Source organism: Mauremys reevesii, linkage group 3 (assembly GCF_016161935.1).
Source record: "Mauremys reevesii isolate NIE-2019 linkage group 3, ASM1616193v1, whole genome shotgun sequence".
In the NCBI taxonomy this organism is placed as follows: domain Eukaryota; kingdom Metazoa; phylum Chordata; order Testudines; family Geoemydidae; genus Mauremys; species Mauremys reevesii.
In genome coordinates, this window is record NC_052625.1 from 127,248,650 (window position 1) to 127,263,225 (window position 14,576).

A 14,576-nucleotide genomic window follows, 5' to 3' on the forward strand; every position below is an offset into this window, starting at 1 on the left:
GACATTTGGCAGGTGTGATGCAAGCATCTCATATATGCTAGTGAAACCCACAGCTTATTGAGAAGGAAATATCTGTCAGCTGTTATAACTGCACAGATTTTATCATCAGTTTGTTAATTTGTGATGAAAGGAATAGATGCAAACCATTCAATGGCTGAATACAAATAATCAGTATTTTTCCAAAATATTCTCTAACACAAAAAGAACACAGAGCACTTACCCTCATCATAAGGCAGTGGTAAATGATTTAATACACCTTTTGTCCACCAGTAGGTATAGCTATGGGAGAGGGGAAATTCACACATGGAATTGACTTTACTATAATATTTTATATAGAAAATAAACATTCAATCTACTATCACATCTAAAAACATGCACACCACTTTTTATACACTGTATAGTGACCTAATTGTGCACAGTGGTTGTCATAAACAGATAGTTAAGGGTTAATGCCTCTTACCTGTAAAGGGTTAAGAAGTTCACCTAGCCTAGCTAACACCTGACCAGAGGAACCAATGGGGGAACAAGATGTTTCAAAAGGAAGGAGGGAAGTTTTCCTTTGTTTAGTCAGTTTTTCAGTTTCAGCCGGAGTGAAAAAGATCAAGGAACCAGCCTCTTATCAGAGTAGTAAGTTTTAGAAAGGAATAAATAGGTTTATGTTTATTTTCTTTGTAACTTGTCTTGGTACCATTAAGGGAATTATCAAATTTGGGTATTCTTGGGTGTATTAAAGTTTTTGCCCAGGGGAACATCCTCTGTGTTTTGAATCTGTTGTCTGAGAGAGTAGCTGGTATGCTGATCTCTCCCAGAGGGTTTTCTTTTACCTTTCTTTTCTTTAATTAAAAGCCTTTTTTCTTAATACCTGATGGATCTAAAAAACAAGGAAAAATCAAAGGGGGTTGGATCTGGATCCACCAGGAGTTGGTGGGAGAAAGGAAGGAGGATGGTTAATTTCTCCTTGTTTTAAGATCCAAGGGGTTTGGATCTGTGTTCACCAGGGAATTGGTGAAGTTTCTCAAGGCTACCCAAGGAAGGGAGTGCTTGTGAATGGTGGCAGCGATACCAGATCTAAGCTGGTAATAAAGCTTAGAAGTGTTCATGCAGGTCCCCACATCTGTACCCTAAAGTTCAGAGTGGGGAAGGAACCTTGACAGTGGTTTATACTGCAGAGGTGAGAGAAAGGAAAGAACCATCGCTGGCCTGAAAAGTTCAACAGTTCCCAGTTGTGCAACTGCACCCTTTGTGGACAGACCCCTGAAGTCAGTGGGGCTCTATGCAGGAGCAGCAGTCTATCTGCACAGAGCTACATTTACTTCAGGTGTCCAACTTGTTTGGTAGCAGTTGCAGGATTGGCACCTAAGATATAATGCATGGAGGGAGATCAAGAAGCATGTGGAGAGGGTGTCTGAGAAGACAATGGTCATAACAATGCAAAACTATCAGATAAGCTTACTGGTTAACATCTTTCTGGACTTTTTTGTTGTTAAATAATGTTAACATTAAGATTTTAAAATCTGAAGAGGGTATGAAGTGTGGAGATCAGCAATAATATTTATCAATAAATATTTGGAAAACTTTGACAATTTGCAAAGTTTTGTGAAAAATACAAAATAAGCTGGCTTCCTGACAGGAGCATTGATATTCTTTAAAAGACATTGACAGGAGATTGATTCTTAGATCTGTATGATTAACAGAGTGCTTCATTACTGGAATATTTAACAACAAAGATAAAGTGCTCTAGCCACTCTCACTGTATGAAAATCGATAACCTACTGGAAAACAAAATGAAGCATAAATGAAGCTTGCTTTTTCTTTCAGCTATTCATATTTACATGCTTCCATCTTTTCCTCCTATTTAATTTTTTTTCTAAATTATACTGACACCACTCCTGGAAGGAAAAAAAATAATTATCTTTATGGCTTTTATTTGAGACACCATGTGCTCCTAAATATTAAAGATCAGATCCTACCTAGGCTAATTAAGTGATCAGCAGCAGACACACTGGGAGTTCTGCTACCCAGATCCCTGTCATATACGTTTTTATACCACGCTTATTCAGTAGTATCTGAGAGCCTTCCAGGTGTGCACTAAGCAACCTGAACACATCCATCACATGCCGTTTGTTTTCTCATCCTCTCCCTTGAAGCAGAAGTGTGTGTAGTGAAGTATCTTGTGTTGTTCTTTTTTTCGCTCTCTCTCTCAAAAAATGTAAATATACCTTTTATATGTTAGAGAAGGAACAGTCAAAGAAGTTTGCCTTGCACTTGTAGCGGAAAGCGGCGAGGTTTGTGACAGTCATTAGTTCCTCCACAGTCCCAGACTGCACTCGGAGAAAATTCTGTCTCCTGGACAGACAAGCTTTACTTTTATTTTTGAGAGTTCCATTGCACCAGAGAAGCATAATTGTTGGCCATGGTCTTTTAGGTATCAGAGCCCCGGGCCATATAGTGCTTTGAAGATAAGGACAAAGACCTTGAACATGATTCAAAATTCTATGGTAAGACAACATAAAGACCTGAAGACTATGCTCATGGTAGTCTGTGTTGCTGAGGAGATGAACTGCAGTGTTATGAACTAGCTGGAATTTCCTAAGTGCTAAAGCCCTCATGACCAGGCACACTGCATTGGGACATTCATTTGAGAAATCACCTTTGCAACACATTAGTTGAATTCACTTTGCCACACAGCATTACATAGAAATGTTCAGGATAAGTGGACAACAAAGTGAAGAAAGATGTTGCACATATCTTATGCGCCCAGACTAACTGGAGATTGGCTACATCATTCATATCAGCCGAGCAGCCAATTATTTTAGTTTATTGTTCATTTATTGTGTGATGTTGTGATTGACTAACATGTCATGTCATATATAATCATTATATGTTAAATAGAGTTAATTCATAGGAGTATAGAGGTATAAGACTGATCAATATTTAGAGGAACCATGTATTAGATATAAGTAAGACAAGCTGAAATGCAAGAACCTGTAGGCTAAGGCCCGCAAGATTTTAGATTAGCTATTTTAGGCCATGGAGATAAGAAATGCTAACATAAGTAAGTGACAGAAGAATAACCCGATGCCCTAAGATTACAGGAAAAGATGTACCAATGGGTGATATTGTGAAAAATTAACAGTAAGAATAATGTTTTGCTTACAAGATACCCGGTAATCTAACACATGCCCTAACCGCAGGGTGCACTATGTGCAGAAATGCTAATGAGGTATAGTCAGAATCCCATTATAAAAGAGTGCCTAGATTAGGAAAATTGAGCTCTCCCTCTAGGAAACTCCAGCAGGAACCATTCCTCTACTGATAATCAAGCCATGAGTAACCCATCAGACCCTAACACTATTGTTAAGGATGAGAGTATAACTATATTTGTAACTTGTGCATAGTTCTGTACAGAATTTCTATATGCTTGGGTATTCATAACTAATTGTAACTTTAATAAAACTTGTAAAAAAGACTAAACCTTGTACTTGTGAATTGATGTGTGGTCACTACCCTTGATCTTTATGTGTTCCTAGAGACTTTAAATCTGAAGCAAGTAGCAGAGGTGACTTTCACTCTGTTAACCTTTAACTGTAGCCAAACCCACAGTGGTGTAATACAACATTACAAAATTCATTTTAAATAAAATAAAAGGCTACAACAAGCATAAAAAAACTCTCAAGAGACAATGCCAGGGAATGTTGTGAAGGCCCAAAGTATAACTGGGTTTAAAAAAGAATTAAGTTCATGAAGGATAGGTCCATCATTGGCTATTAGCCAAGATGGTTAGGGATGCAACTTCATGCTCTAGGTGTCCCTAAACCTCTGACTATCAGAAGCTGGATGAGAGGAGATGGATCACTTGATAATTGCTCTGTTCTGTTCACTTCCTCTGAAGCATCTGGCACCAGCCACTGTCAAAAGGACAGGATACTGAGATAGATGCACAATTGGTCTGACTGAGTATGGCCATTATTATGTTCTTAGGTAATGCTGCTTATGAAAACAGATGAAATACAATAGAAAAAGGTAATTTAGAAACAGTTCTTTTGGATGCAGGATGATCTGATGCGTAGCATTAAGATGAAACAAGTAGCTATATGGATATTTTAAAGGACCTGAATCTTCTCCAGAAAAAAATCTAAAGCAGAATTTCAAATCCAACAACTGAAGCGACCAAGCCCGTACAAGGATGGACAAGTAGGCAGGATCAAAATAACCTTGGAACAGCTAACAAAATCAGGTGAAGCACCAGTAGAAGCTTTGAAAGGGTCTCTGTAGAAAGTTTCCAATACCATCTGTTCTTGTAAAGTTAGTATAATGTAGAGAGGAGGTCAGTCATTACAATTCGAAACAGAGTCATTCAATATGCTGAAGTTATCATCCTCTAAAATCATCTCTCATATCAAGTACTTTGGCTTTATTATTGCTTATAAACTACAATGCACAAATGGGGTGACAGATAAAACTGGACTCATACAATCTTCAAATTGGACTAGATTGGGATGGGGTCTGGAGGTGGGTAAGAAATAGAAATGTACATTTCTTGGTCTACATTTTCTGAGCATGCACTCCTGAAAACTGGTTGTGTCCCAGTAAAAACTGAATGCTAATCACAGTATTTCTAATACATTGCTATGTCAATAAATATGACTGGCTGAAATTGAACAGAAATACTTTATAGCCTGCAGATTAATGAAATGCTGGTAACTGAACTTCAATAAAATAGCAGATATTTCACACTGCAAGCTTCATTCATATGAAATTCCAGCTTTTTAATTTGTCCTTTTTCCACCAGATGGACGCATTTCATTAAAACAAAATGTCAGACATTTCATAAAAGAAGATCATCATAATTGATGCTTTTACAAATGTTTAAAATATGGCAATGATGTATTTGTTTCAAATAACCCACATTTGCAAGGCAGAGTAATTTACCTGCTTATTTTGCAAAGCGAAATGTATTTGAGACAGTTGTTCAAAATCAATGTAAAAGTTCTTAAATTTTGAAATTTTGTTATGAAAGTGAGCGATAATAGGGAACTACAAAATACCTTCGCCTTGTCTGTGAAAGACTCATAGTGTTCTTGTGATGCAAGTAAAAATCTATAGGTAGTTCCCAAAGATGAGGTTTTCCTTCTGCAGGCTGGAATACTCCCAAAAATAGGTTAATTGAGTCTTGCCTGTCAGCATCTGTAAAAGAAGATGTTCTGTTTATGCTCTCAAAAGTATGATGGAGGCAGTAGTAACAACACCATGGTTATGAAATCTACACTTAAAGCAAGACTAAAATCCTACTGTTTTACCCTTCAGGGCTTGAATTTAAACTTTCCAGAGGATAACTGACATTTTAAAGTATTAATATGTTTAGTAACTTTTGCAGCAGAATAGTTTTAAAGTGCTTCCTTTTTAGATAGATATTTTGACTTATTTTCTTAACATTTCTTCTGATTCTTCTGTCTAAACAATAGTCCCTATAAACTTTATACTTCGCACACAACCACCTTCCAATAACAATGAAGATATTTGAACTTTTAAAGCTACATACAAAAAAATTTGCTCCGTTTGTTTGGAATAACCAGAGTTTCCATCACAACTAGCTAATACAATGGCTCAGATACATCAGCTAATACCAGAGATGCCAGCTTTACTCTGAGGCTTTTTAGGACACTTATGAAAAAAATTAGGGAGGAATTAAGGAGGCTGCTTGGAGCAGCACCAAGTGTCAAAGGTGCAAAACCAAACACAGATAATGCATCTGGGGAGATTCTTGCATGCTTGCTGTGCATTTCAGATGCATTTTTGTGCATATTACAGTAATAATAGTGGTACAAGCTGAAATAACATTTAGTAACACTAATAGCCATGACCAGGTGCGACTATGGTATTGGCCATATTCTCACTCATTTGCAAGCACTTCTGAAACCTTTTTGCATGCTTTTTTGGTGTATTTGGCTCATTTTGTCAATGGGGTGCTCAATTCGCCACCCAAACCCCAGGCAGTGTGCTGCATTTTAACTGCCCCAGTGGACCCTGCTGGACTGTATTAATGCATTAGAGATGGTATTAATGCACTAGAAAGCAACCCATAGGATTTGGCTTGAGTGGTGAATCCAGCACCTCAACCCACTCAAAAACCCCACAGCTTGCCACCTATCAGAATGACCTTCACTTCACAGTCTGTGCACGTGCCACAGAGACAGGGCTGCCCCCAGAAATTTCTCTCATGGTATACTGTGATGTCATCCTGCCCCTCGAGGTGAGAGGTGGGGTGTTGGGTCACCAGGTCCCCCTGAGAGGGATAGGTGTCAGGTAGCCAGGTGCTTGAGTGGAATGGAGTGTCTGGTTGGTCTGAAAGACGCATTTGGTGAATTTTGTAGAGCATGGAACGGAGTTGTTGGGGTGGGGAGGAGAGGAAATGGAGGTGAAGGGGGCTGCTTGGTGAGGTATGGGGAGTGGAGATGAGGAAATAAAGGGTAGATGCCTACTGTCAGCTGATCTCAGGGAGATGAAGGACTAATATCAGGTGCAGGTGGCACTGGGATTGATGGAGATACTTACTGGTCTTCCAGGCAGCTGCTTAGCCTGTCCCAGACCCAGAGCCATCTGGCTGGGACAGAGTCAGGTACCATTGGCTGTGCTGAGGGAAAAGGCACAGGGGGCAAGTGCACTCATTGTACTCTGTTGGTGCTCTTGGCCCAGCACTTTGCTCACTGTGGCAGTGGTGCAAGCAACGGCCATGTGTTTGGGCCCTGTGCAGGTGCACTGGCCTGAGACAGGCTCCCCCTCCCAGGGAATCTCACCGATGCAACCAAGGAGCCAACCTGTAAGCCTCCCCTAGCGTTACTGCCAAAATGGTATACATTATACATGGCATGCATATGGCTGGGCTGTGGGCAACTCACACAGGGCACTGGGTGGTGGTGAAAAATGCCCTTGTAGCCATGGCACTGTGTTCATTGGATTTGAGTGGTGAGTGACAGACATAATCCTTCCATTTTTAAATATAATTGCAAAATGTGTAGATTTAAGCCTGATTTAGTAATTTCATAATTACATTTAAAAATCAGGATGACTTTGGAAAATTAGGGAGGGTTGGCATCTCCGTAAACACCATTTTAGAAAAAACATGAAAATGAAAAATTTTGTTCATTAAAATTTTCCAAGTACGGTACCTGTAACTCTCATTCACTAACCGGTTGCTGAGGCAGGAAAGCAGACTATGTTGCGGAGAGTACAGGGGTGCGGTATGGAGGTGAGGTCAAACTCTGGGATGGCAAGTGGTTATGTAGGGGGAAACAGGGAGGCATTAGCAGGCATGTATAGGGGGCCTCTGGGAAGAGTAAAAGGCTTGTGTGCAGGGGGACAGGAGGACAACAACTATGCATGGAGGGTATTGCTCAGAGGCACTGGCACTTGAAGGACTCCCTGTACTACTGCCTCCAATCCCCAGCATACTGAGGCATTACTGGTGTGGAACAGTTCAAGAGCCAGTGCTTCAGCAGATACACTTTGCTCTCTCAGAACCGCTGCCTGAGCTCTTCAGCACACAAAGCAGCACCAGGGGAACCAAGTGTCTCCGCATCTCCGCAATGGAGCAAAGTTACCCCATGACTGATGCTTTGGTGCACCATGGGGCACACAGCAGTGGTGGAAAAATCCATCAAGTGCTGATGCCTCAGCCTGGGCTTCAGGAAACCCACACAGCACCAATCAACGCCTCAGTGAAAACTCAGCTACTCATCTGGCTTCCTACACTCTCAATAGGCTTTCTTCCTTTCCCTGCAACATGGAACATCTTCATAGAGAGTCAAGAGGCTTGCAAGTGGCTGTGAAAAGGAATGTGTGTGTGTGTTGAACAGAGAGGTGTGTGGAAATTTGGCGGAGGCAGGGTTGTGGAGAGGCACAGGACTTTAAGGGGTATTGGTGGTGCTCAGGAGGTGGTGAGTGGAGACTGGAGGCTTGTATGAAGACTAACAAAAAAGCAGGGTGTGCCCTGTAAGAAGTCAGGAATGGAAAAAGCAGAGGGGAGAACTGTACTCTGATGAGCCACAGGTGCATCTCCTCTCTCCTCTGCTTTCATATATTCATCGATTATACAGCCAGAAGGGACCACTTGTTTAACTAGCCTTACCCCGTGTATAAAAAGGGCCACAAGACTTCCCTGAATTAATGCCTTTGAACTGGAGTATACCTTTTAGGAAAAACATCCAATCTTGATTTAAAGATTGCCAGTGATGAAGAATCCACCACAACCCTAAGTAAGTTGTTCCAATGACTAATTACCTTTCCAGTCTGAATTTGTCCAGCTTCAGCCTCCAGCCATTGGCTTGTGTTATACCTTTGCCTGCTAGACCGAAGAGCTCATTATCATATTTCTATTCCCCATGTAGGTATTTCTAGACTCTGATCAAGACATCCCTTAACCTTCTTTATTAAGATCAACAGACTGAGCTCCTTGAGTCTCTCACTATAAATAGGCTTGGAGGGATTAAACTTTTATCAGTAAGTGTCAGTAAATGTTGATTTCACCGTACACACACAAACCAATGGAAAAAGTATTTCCATCAATCATTGAAATTTACGGATAGGCAAAGGAAAATGCTGCTTGGGAACAGAGTTTGATTTAAGAATATTTACTTTGTGTATTGTGGCATGCAACGTTGACAATTTATGTTGTAATGGTTACAAAGCTTTAACTTTTTGAATTTCAATGTCTTCTGTCATTAAAGAATTATTGTCTGACCCCCACCCATAATTTCCCACAAGTGTGCATTGCTTAGACAAACAGATATTATCCATCAAAATTAAAAAAAATAAAAATCTAATTCAGCCAAGCCTATCTTATAAGGTGTGTTTTCCAATCCTTTAATCATTCTTGCAGTCCTCATCTGAACCCTCACCAATTTACCAACATCCTCCTTCACCCACCAGCCCCACTTTTCCGCCCCCCATTTTGAAATAAACCTGGATGATAAAAATTTTTTTACTGTAAGTAAAGAAGGGCAGAGTTAAACTCCAAATGCAGGAGCACATGCTATACAGGACTCATTCATTCTTGTTGTTCAGCTGGTAGTATGAATAAAAGTGCTAAATAACCCCCCCAAACCTTTATTATACAGAAGGATGAGGGCTCTAAAACAAAACATGACTTTGTAAGAGCAATGGCTTACACATCTTTAATGCATTTTTTTTTAAAAAACAACCCTCTATATAAAGATTAACTTTTTTTTTTTTAAACACAATCATTTTTTATACATCAGGAATTGCAAGCACTTTGAAACTAATTGTTGTCTTGTTTCAGTGTAATTTATTTAACTAACTCAGCATCTTACTATTTAAATGAAAGATGATAAAATACAATTTATTACGTTCTACTGAAAAGCTGTTTTGGAACTTATAATTCACTAAGTAATATTTGCCTATGACAAATCTCTAAATTGCCAACAGCAACTGTACTATATAGTCCCTTTAGAGTTTTCTTCAGTAACAGAAAAATGCCAGTGTTAAAAGGTTGTAATGCATCAGGGTTCTAGCTTTCTTTCTGTACTTATAAACATAAGCATGCAATTGTGTGTTAAATTTAACAAAAGGTGAAGAACGGTTATCAATGGATTTCTCGCTCTCATTTTATCCCTAAATTCAGTCTGAAACCAGATTTCAAATATAATCTGAAAGATCTTCTACAGATAACTCTTCAGACCAGTGAAGGGCCAAACACCAGAAATTTTAATGAACTGGGAAGAAGTGATCCCCCAATATTTTAAGGCTGTATAATTTTATGCCAATTTTGGATCATCATATACATGCAAGGTTTTGTCTTCCTTTGAAATATTGGCCATTAGAGAAACAGGATACCGGGCTTTATGGACCAACTTCCTGACCTGGTATGGAAAATCGTGCATAAAAAAAAGTATTGCTTTTGGTACAAATCAGTATAAAGTGGAGCACTGATGAAAGTACAAACAGCTTTTTTCCCCTTTAACGTTATCACTGGTTGCTGAAATTATGTACAGGAGGTAGGAAGATCCTGCACAGATTTTCAAGAGATACTATATACTGTACGTGTGTTCTAGCACATTTTTTAAGCTGTTAGAAAAAAAACCCAGGAGCTGAAGGGGCTACTTGATTGAATTAGTCTAAAATAAATAATCTAGTGCTCTCAATCTGTGTTTCCAACTGAATTTATGACAAATTACTAAATCATGACAGATTCAGCAGAACTGGGACTGTAACATCACAGGACTAAAAAAGAGCACAGCAATTAGTTTGCTTTCTGTGATAGACCCAGGCCAGTTGGGTACAGCAGAATAGCAGAAGGCAGATATACTGGCCACTGGATTAACAGTTTTCTGTTCCCTGACTGACCAGAGCAGGGGCTGCTCCAGGCTAATGAGAACACCTGACTCTAATTAACCTGTAAAGAGTCAGGTGAGGCCATTCAGTTAATGTGACCACCTGACTCTAATTAAGGCCCTGCTGATACTATAAAAAGGGCTCACTCCAGTCAGGCAGGGGAGTCAGGGAGCCAGAGGAGAGGAAGTGCGGCTGAAGGGCTGGTTACTGAAGACACCCCTCAAACCATCGTTAAAGGAGCTCTAAGGTAAGGGTGAAGAAGGGAGAAGCAGGAGAGCTGTGGGGAAGTGGCCCAGGGAAATGTAGCAACTCTGGCAGTGAAAGGTTGGCTGCTAACAACTGCTACCATTAGGGTTCCTGGGCTGGAACCCGGAGTAGAGGGCGGGCCCGGGTTCCCCGCAACCCACCACTACAGGAACATCTCCTGGAAGGGGAAGACAGGTCCCTGTCAGGACAGGAGGCTGAACAGAGACTGTGGGAGTTCTCTCACCAACCTCTTTGCAGGCCTATGATGAAAAGGGCTCAGCAGACTGTAACCCTGGCCCTAGAGAGAGAAGGGCTACATGGAGGGTCACAGTGAGCCACTGAGGCTAGAAGCGCAGGACCCACGGCAGCAAGGTCAGAGCTCTGCCACATTTCATATAACATTAGAAGATTATTCACGTATGGGGCTGGACACAGTAAACTAACAGATTACTTTAGATTCCAGAAACATATAATCATACGGGTTGTAACACTAACATTTAAGTCTATAGTGCCACATAACTTTCTGTATGAAAAGCATAAAAAAATAGAAATAATACCTAGAAAAAAAAAGTTACCTATCTTTTGTAACTGTTGTTCGAGATGTGTTGCTCATGTCCATTCCATTCTAGGTGTGCGCGTGCCCACGTGCACGGTCATCGAAGACGTTTGCCTTAGGGGTATCCATAGGGCCAGCCGTGGCGCCCCCTTGGGTGCAGTGCTCATGCTTCGGTATATCAAGAACTGCTGGCCCTATGCCTTCTCAGTTCCTTCTTGCTAGCAACTCCAACAGAGGGGTAGGAGGATGGGTAATGGAATGGACACGAGCAACATCTTGAAGAACAACAGTTATGAAAGGTAAGCAACTGTTTTTTCTTCTTTGAGTGCTTCCTCATGTCGATTCCATTCTAGGTGACTCACAAGCAGTATCAATGGGGGTGGGCTCGGAGTTTATGATCTTGCAGCTTGCAGCACTGCTCTGCCAAAGCCAGCATCGTCTTGAGCTTGCAAGATAAGCACATAATGAGACACGAAGGTGTGGAGAGACAGCCAGGTAGCGGCCTGATAGATCTCTTGGGTCGGTACCTATGCCAGGAAGGCCACTGACGACACTTGTGCCCTAGTCGACTGTGCCATCATGATAGCCAGCAGAGGCACCTTCGCCAACTTACAGCAGTAGTGGATACAGGTCATGATCCAGGATGAAATCTTCTGAGCAGACAATGGGCGACCTTTCATTCTGTTGGCCACCGCAACGAACAACTGCTTTGACTTAAAGAACAGCTTTGTTCTATCTATTGTGACAAAATTCCTCCTCTGCCTTGGTGGGTCCTGCACTTATTGGCGGATTTGCTTGCCTCGTAGATTCACAGCAGCCCACAGTTTGGCCACTTTTGCTAGTGGCTCAAACTTGCCGTTCACTCAGTTAACCTCATCACTGGCCAGCATGGGAAAAAGAAGGAGAACAATCCCTGCAGTCTCTGCTGACCCACCTAGTGGCTCGGGGGACAGGCCAGGGACCTTCCCCTCTGGTGGGACCCACAATCCAGGTCAACTCCTCTTGTATCAAATACGGAGTTGGGAGGATGTGGGGGGGAACCCAGGCCTGCCCTCTACTCTGGGTTCCAGCCCAGGGACCTATGGATTGCAGCTGTCTACAGTGTTTCCTGTAACAGCTGCGTGACAGCTACAACTCCCTGGGCTACTTCCCCATTGCCTCCTCCAAACACCACCTTTATCCTCACCGCAGGACCTTCCTCCTGATGACTCTTGTACTCCTCAATCCTCCAGCAGTACGCCTTCTCACTCTCAGGTCCTTGTGTGCCTCTTGCTCCCAGCTCCTTGCATGCACCTCACTAACTGAAGTGAGGTGCTTTTAAAACCAGGTGCCCTGATTAGCCTGCCTGTCCTAACTGAGTCTAGTCATTTCTTAATTGGCTCCAGGTGCTCTAATTAGCCTGCCTGCCATAATTAGTTCCAGCAACTTCCTGATTGTTCTGGAACAGCCCATCATCTTACTCAGGGAAAAGGGATGAGCTTAATCTGGGGCTAATGTATCTATCTTTTATTACTCGCCTATAGCCATCTGGCCTGACCCTGTCACACTATGTAGAAGTCCAGCGCCCTCCTGACATCCAGGAGTGTAGCCTGTGCTCCTCATCTGACCCATGAGGCTTTGGAAGAAGACGAGTAAAGTATATGTCCTAGCCAGTATGAAACTAGGAAACTACCTGGGGCAGAAATGCTGGGTGTGGACGCAGCTGGACCTTATCCTTATAGAAGACCATATAGGGCAGCTCTGAAGTACACACCCTGATCTCATGTTCCCTGTGGGCTGACGTTATCACGACCAGGAACGAAAACTTCCAGGAGAGAGTAGGAAGCCAGAGGCTCAAAGGGAGGCCCCAGGAGCCTCGACAGCACAAGATTCAGGTCCCGGAGGGTGGAGGGGAGACAGGGAATCCCAGACATGTGGGTAGAGACGCTCCTGACCTTTCAGAAATTGTGCTGTCATGTCGTGAGTGAAGATCAACCTGCCTTGGAATGGAGGATGGAAAGCCGAGATATCAGCCAGGTGGGCCTTGATCAATGAAAGGGACAAACCTTGGAGTCTGAGGTGCAGCAGATAATCCAGTATCTCCTGCAGCAGGGCCTGATCAGCCCAAATATGCTGTTTCAAGGCCAAGCACATGAACCTCCCATTTGGCCAGGGAAGTTGCTCTGCTGGAGGGTTTCCTGCTAACCAGCAAGACCTGCTGAACACAGGCCGAGCATGCTCGTTCATCTGTGCTTAGCCATGTAGTAGCTAAACCGTCAACTGCAGCACCGCCAGGTTCAGGTGCAAAAAGGCTGCTGTAGTTCTGGGACAGCAGATCAGGCCAGAGGGGCAGCTACAGAAAGGCTCAGTAATGTTTTGAACCAGTGCTGGTGAGGCCACGTGGGAGCTATTCAGATAATTCTCGCCTTCTCTTGGTTGATCTTCACAAGGATCCTGTAAATCAAATGGTACTGGCGGGAAGGCATAGGTCAGCACTCCTGACCATGAAAAGAGAAAGGCGTCTGCCAGAGAGCCCCTGTCCACCCCACGGATCAAACCCAACATGCGGCATTTTCTGGTCTGCCTGGATGCGAACAAGTCCACCTGGGGAGTCCCCCAGTTCTGGAAGATTAAGCTGATCGCCTTTGGATGGAGCGACCACTCGTCACGAGACGAGAAAGTCCTGCTGAGGTAATCTGCCAAGACATTCCTGGTTCCAGGCAGGTGCACAGCTATCAGATGAATGGCATGCCACACACAAAACTCCCAAAGGCAGAGAGCTTCTTGACAAAGGGCCAAAGAGCTTGCACCCCCCTGCCTGTTGATTAAATACACTGCAGTGGTATCGTCAGTCAGGACCTGCACTACTTTGCCCTTCAGATGGAGCAAGAAAGCCTGGCAGGTCAGGTGAACTGCTCTGAGCTCCCTGATGTTGATGTGGAGGGCCAGATTGTTCTGCAACCAGTGGCCTTGGGTGCTCAGGTGGGCTCCTCAGCCCAGGTCCAAAGTATTGGAGACCAGGGTCAGCGACGGGGATGGGGTCACAAAGGGGACTCCCTCCAACACCGACCCAGGGTCCAACCACCAATCCAGGGATGCCCTGTTGTAGTCTGGCATGCTCACTACCCAGTGTAGGTCATGCCTGTTGGGGATGTAGACTGACGCCAGCCATGCTTACAGAGGCTGGAGATGGAGCCAAGCATGGTTGACCATGTATGTACACGTGGCCATGGGGCCCAACAGCCGCAGGCAGATGTGAGCCATGGTGAGCATGTGGTTCTTTACATGGGAGATCAGGTCCAATATGGCCTGAAAACACGCTTCCAGAAGGAAGGCTCTGGCTTGCGTGGAGTCGAGAACTGCCTAATGAACTCTATTCGCTGGACCGTCGTTAAGGTGGATTTTTTCTCTTGTTTATTAACAAGCCCAGGTCGTGGCATATGGA

General features: G+C 43.0%; 1 protein-coding gene across 2 annotated transcripts in view; it reads right to left on the reverse strand.

The window, feature by feature from the left end:
* FIG4 (FIG4 phosphoinositide 5-phosphatase) overlaps positions 1–14,576 on the reverse strand; it is a 163,682-nt gene that overhangs the window by 56,740 nt on the left and 92,366 nt on the right. For both annotated transcript variants that reach the window (XR_005595880.1, XM_039529156.1), the window contains exons 16-17: positions 5,049–5,187; positions 221–279 (exon numbers count right to left, since the gene is read on the reverse strand). Coding sequence is in view for 1 of the 2 variants with exons in the window: in XM_039529156.1 (XP_039385090.1) it covers positions 221–279; positions 5,049–5,187 (198 nt within the window). In the remaining variant the exon portion in view is untranslated. The remainder of the gene's footprint in view (positions 1–220; positions 280–5,048; positions 5,188–14,576) is intronic.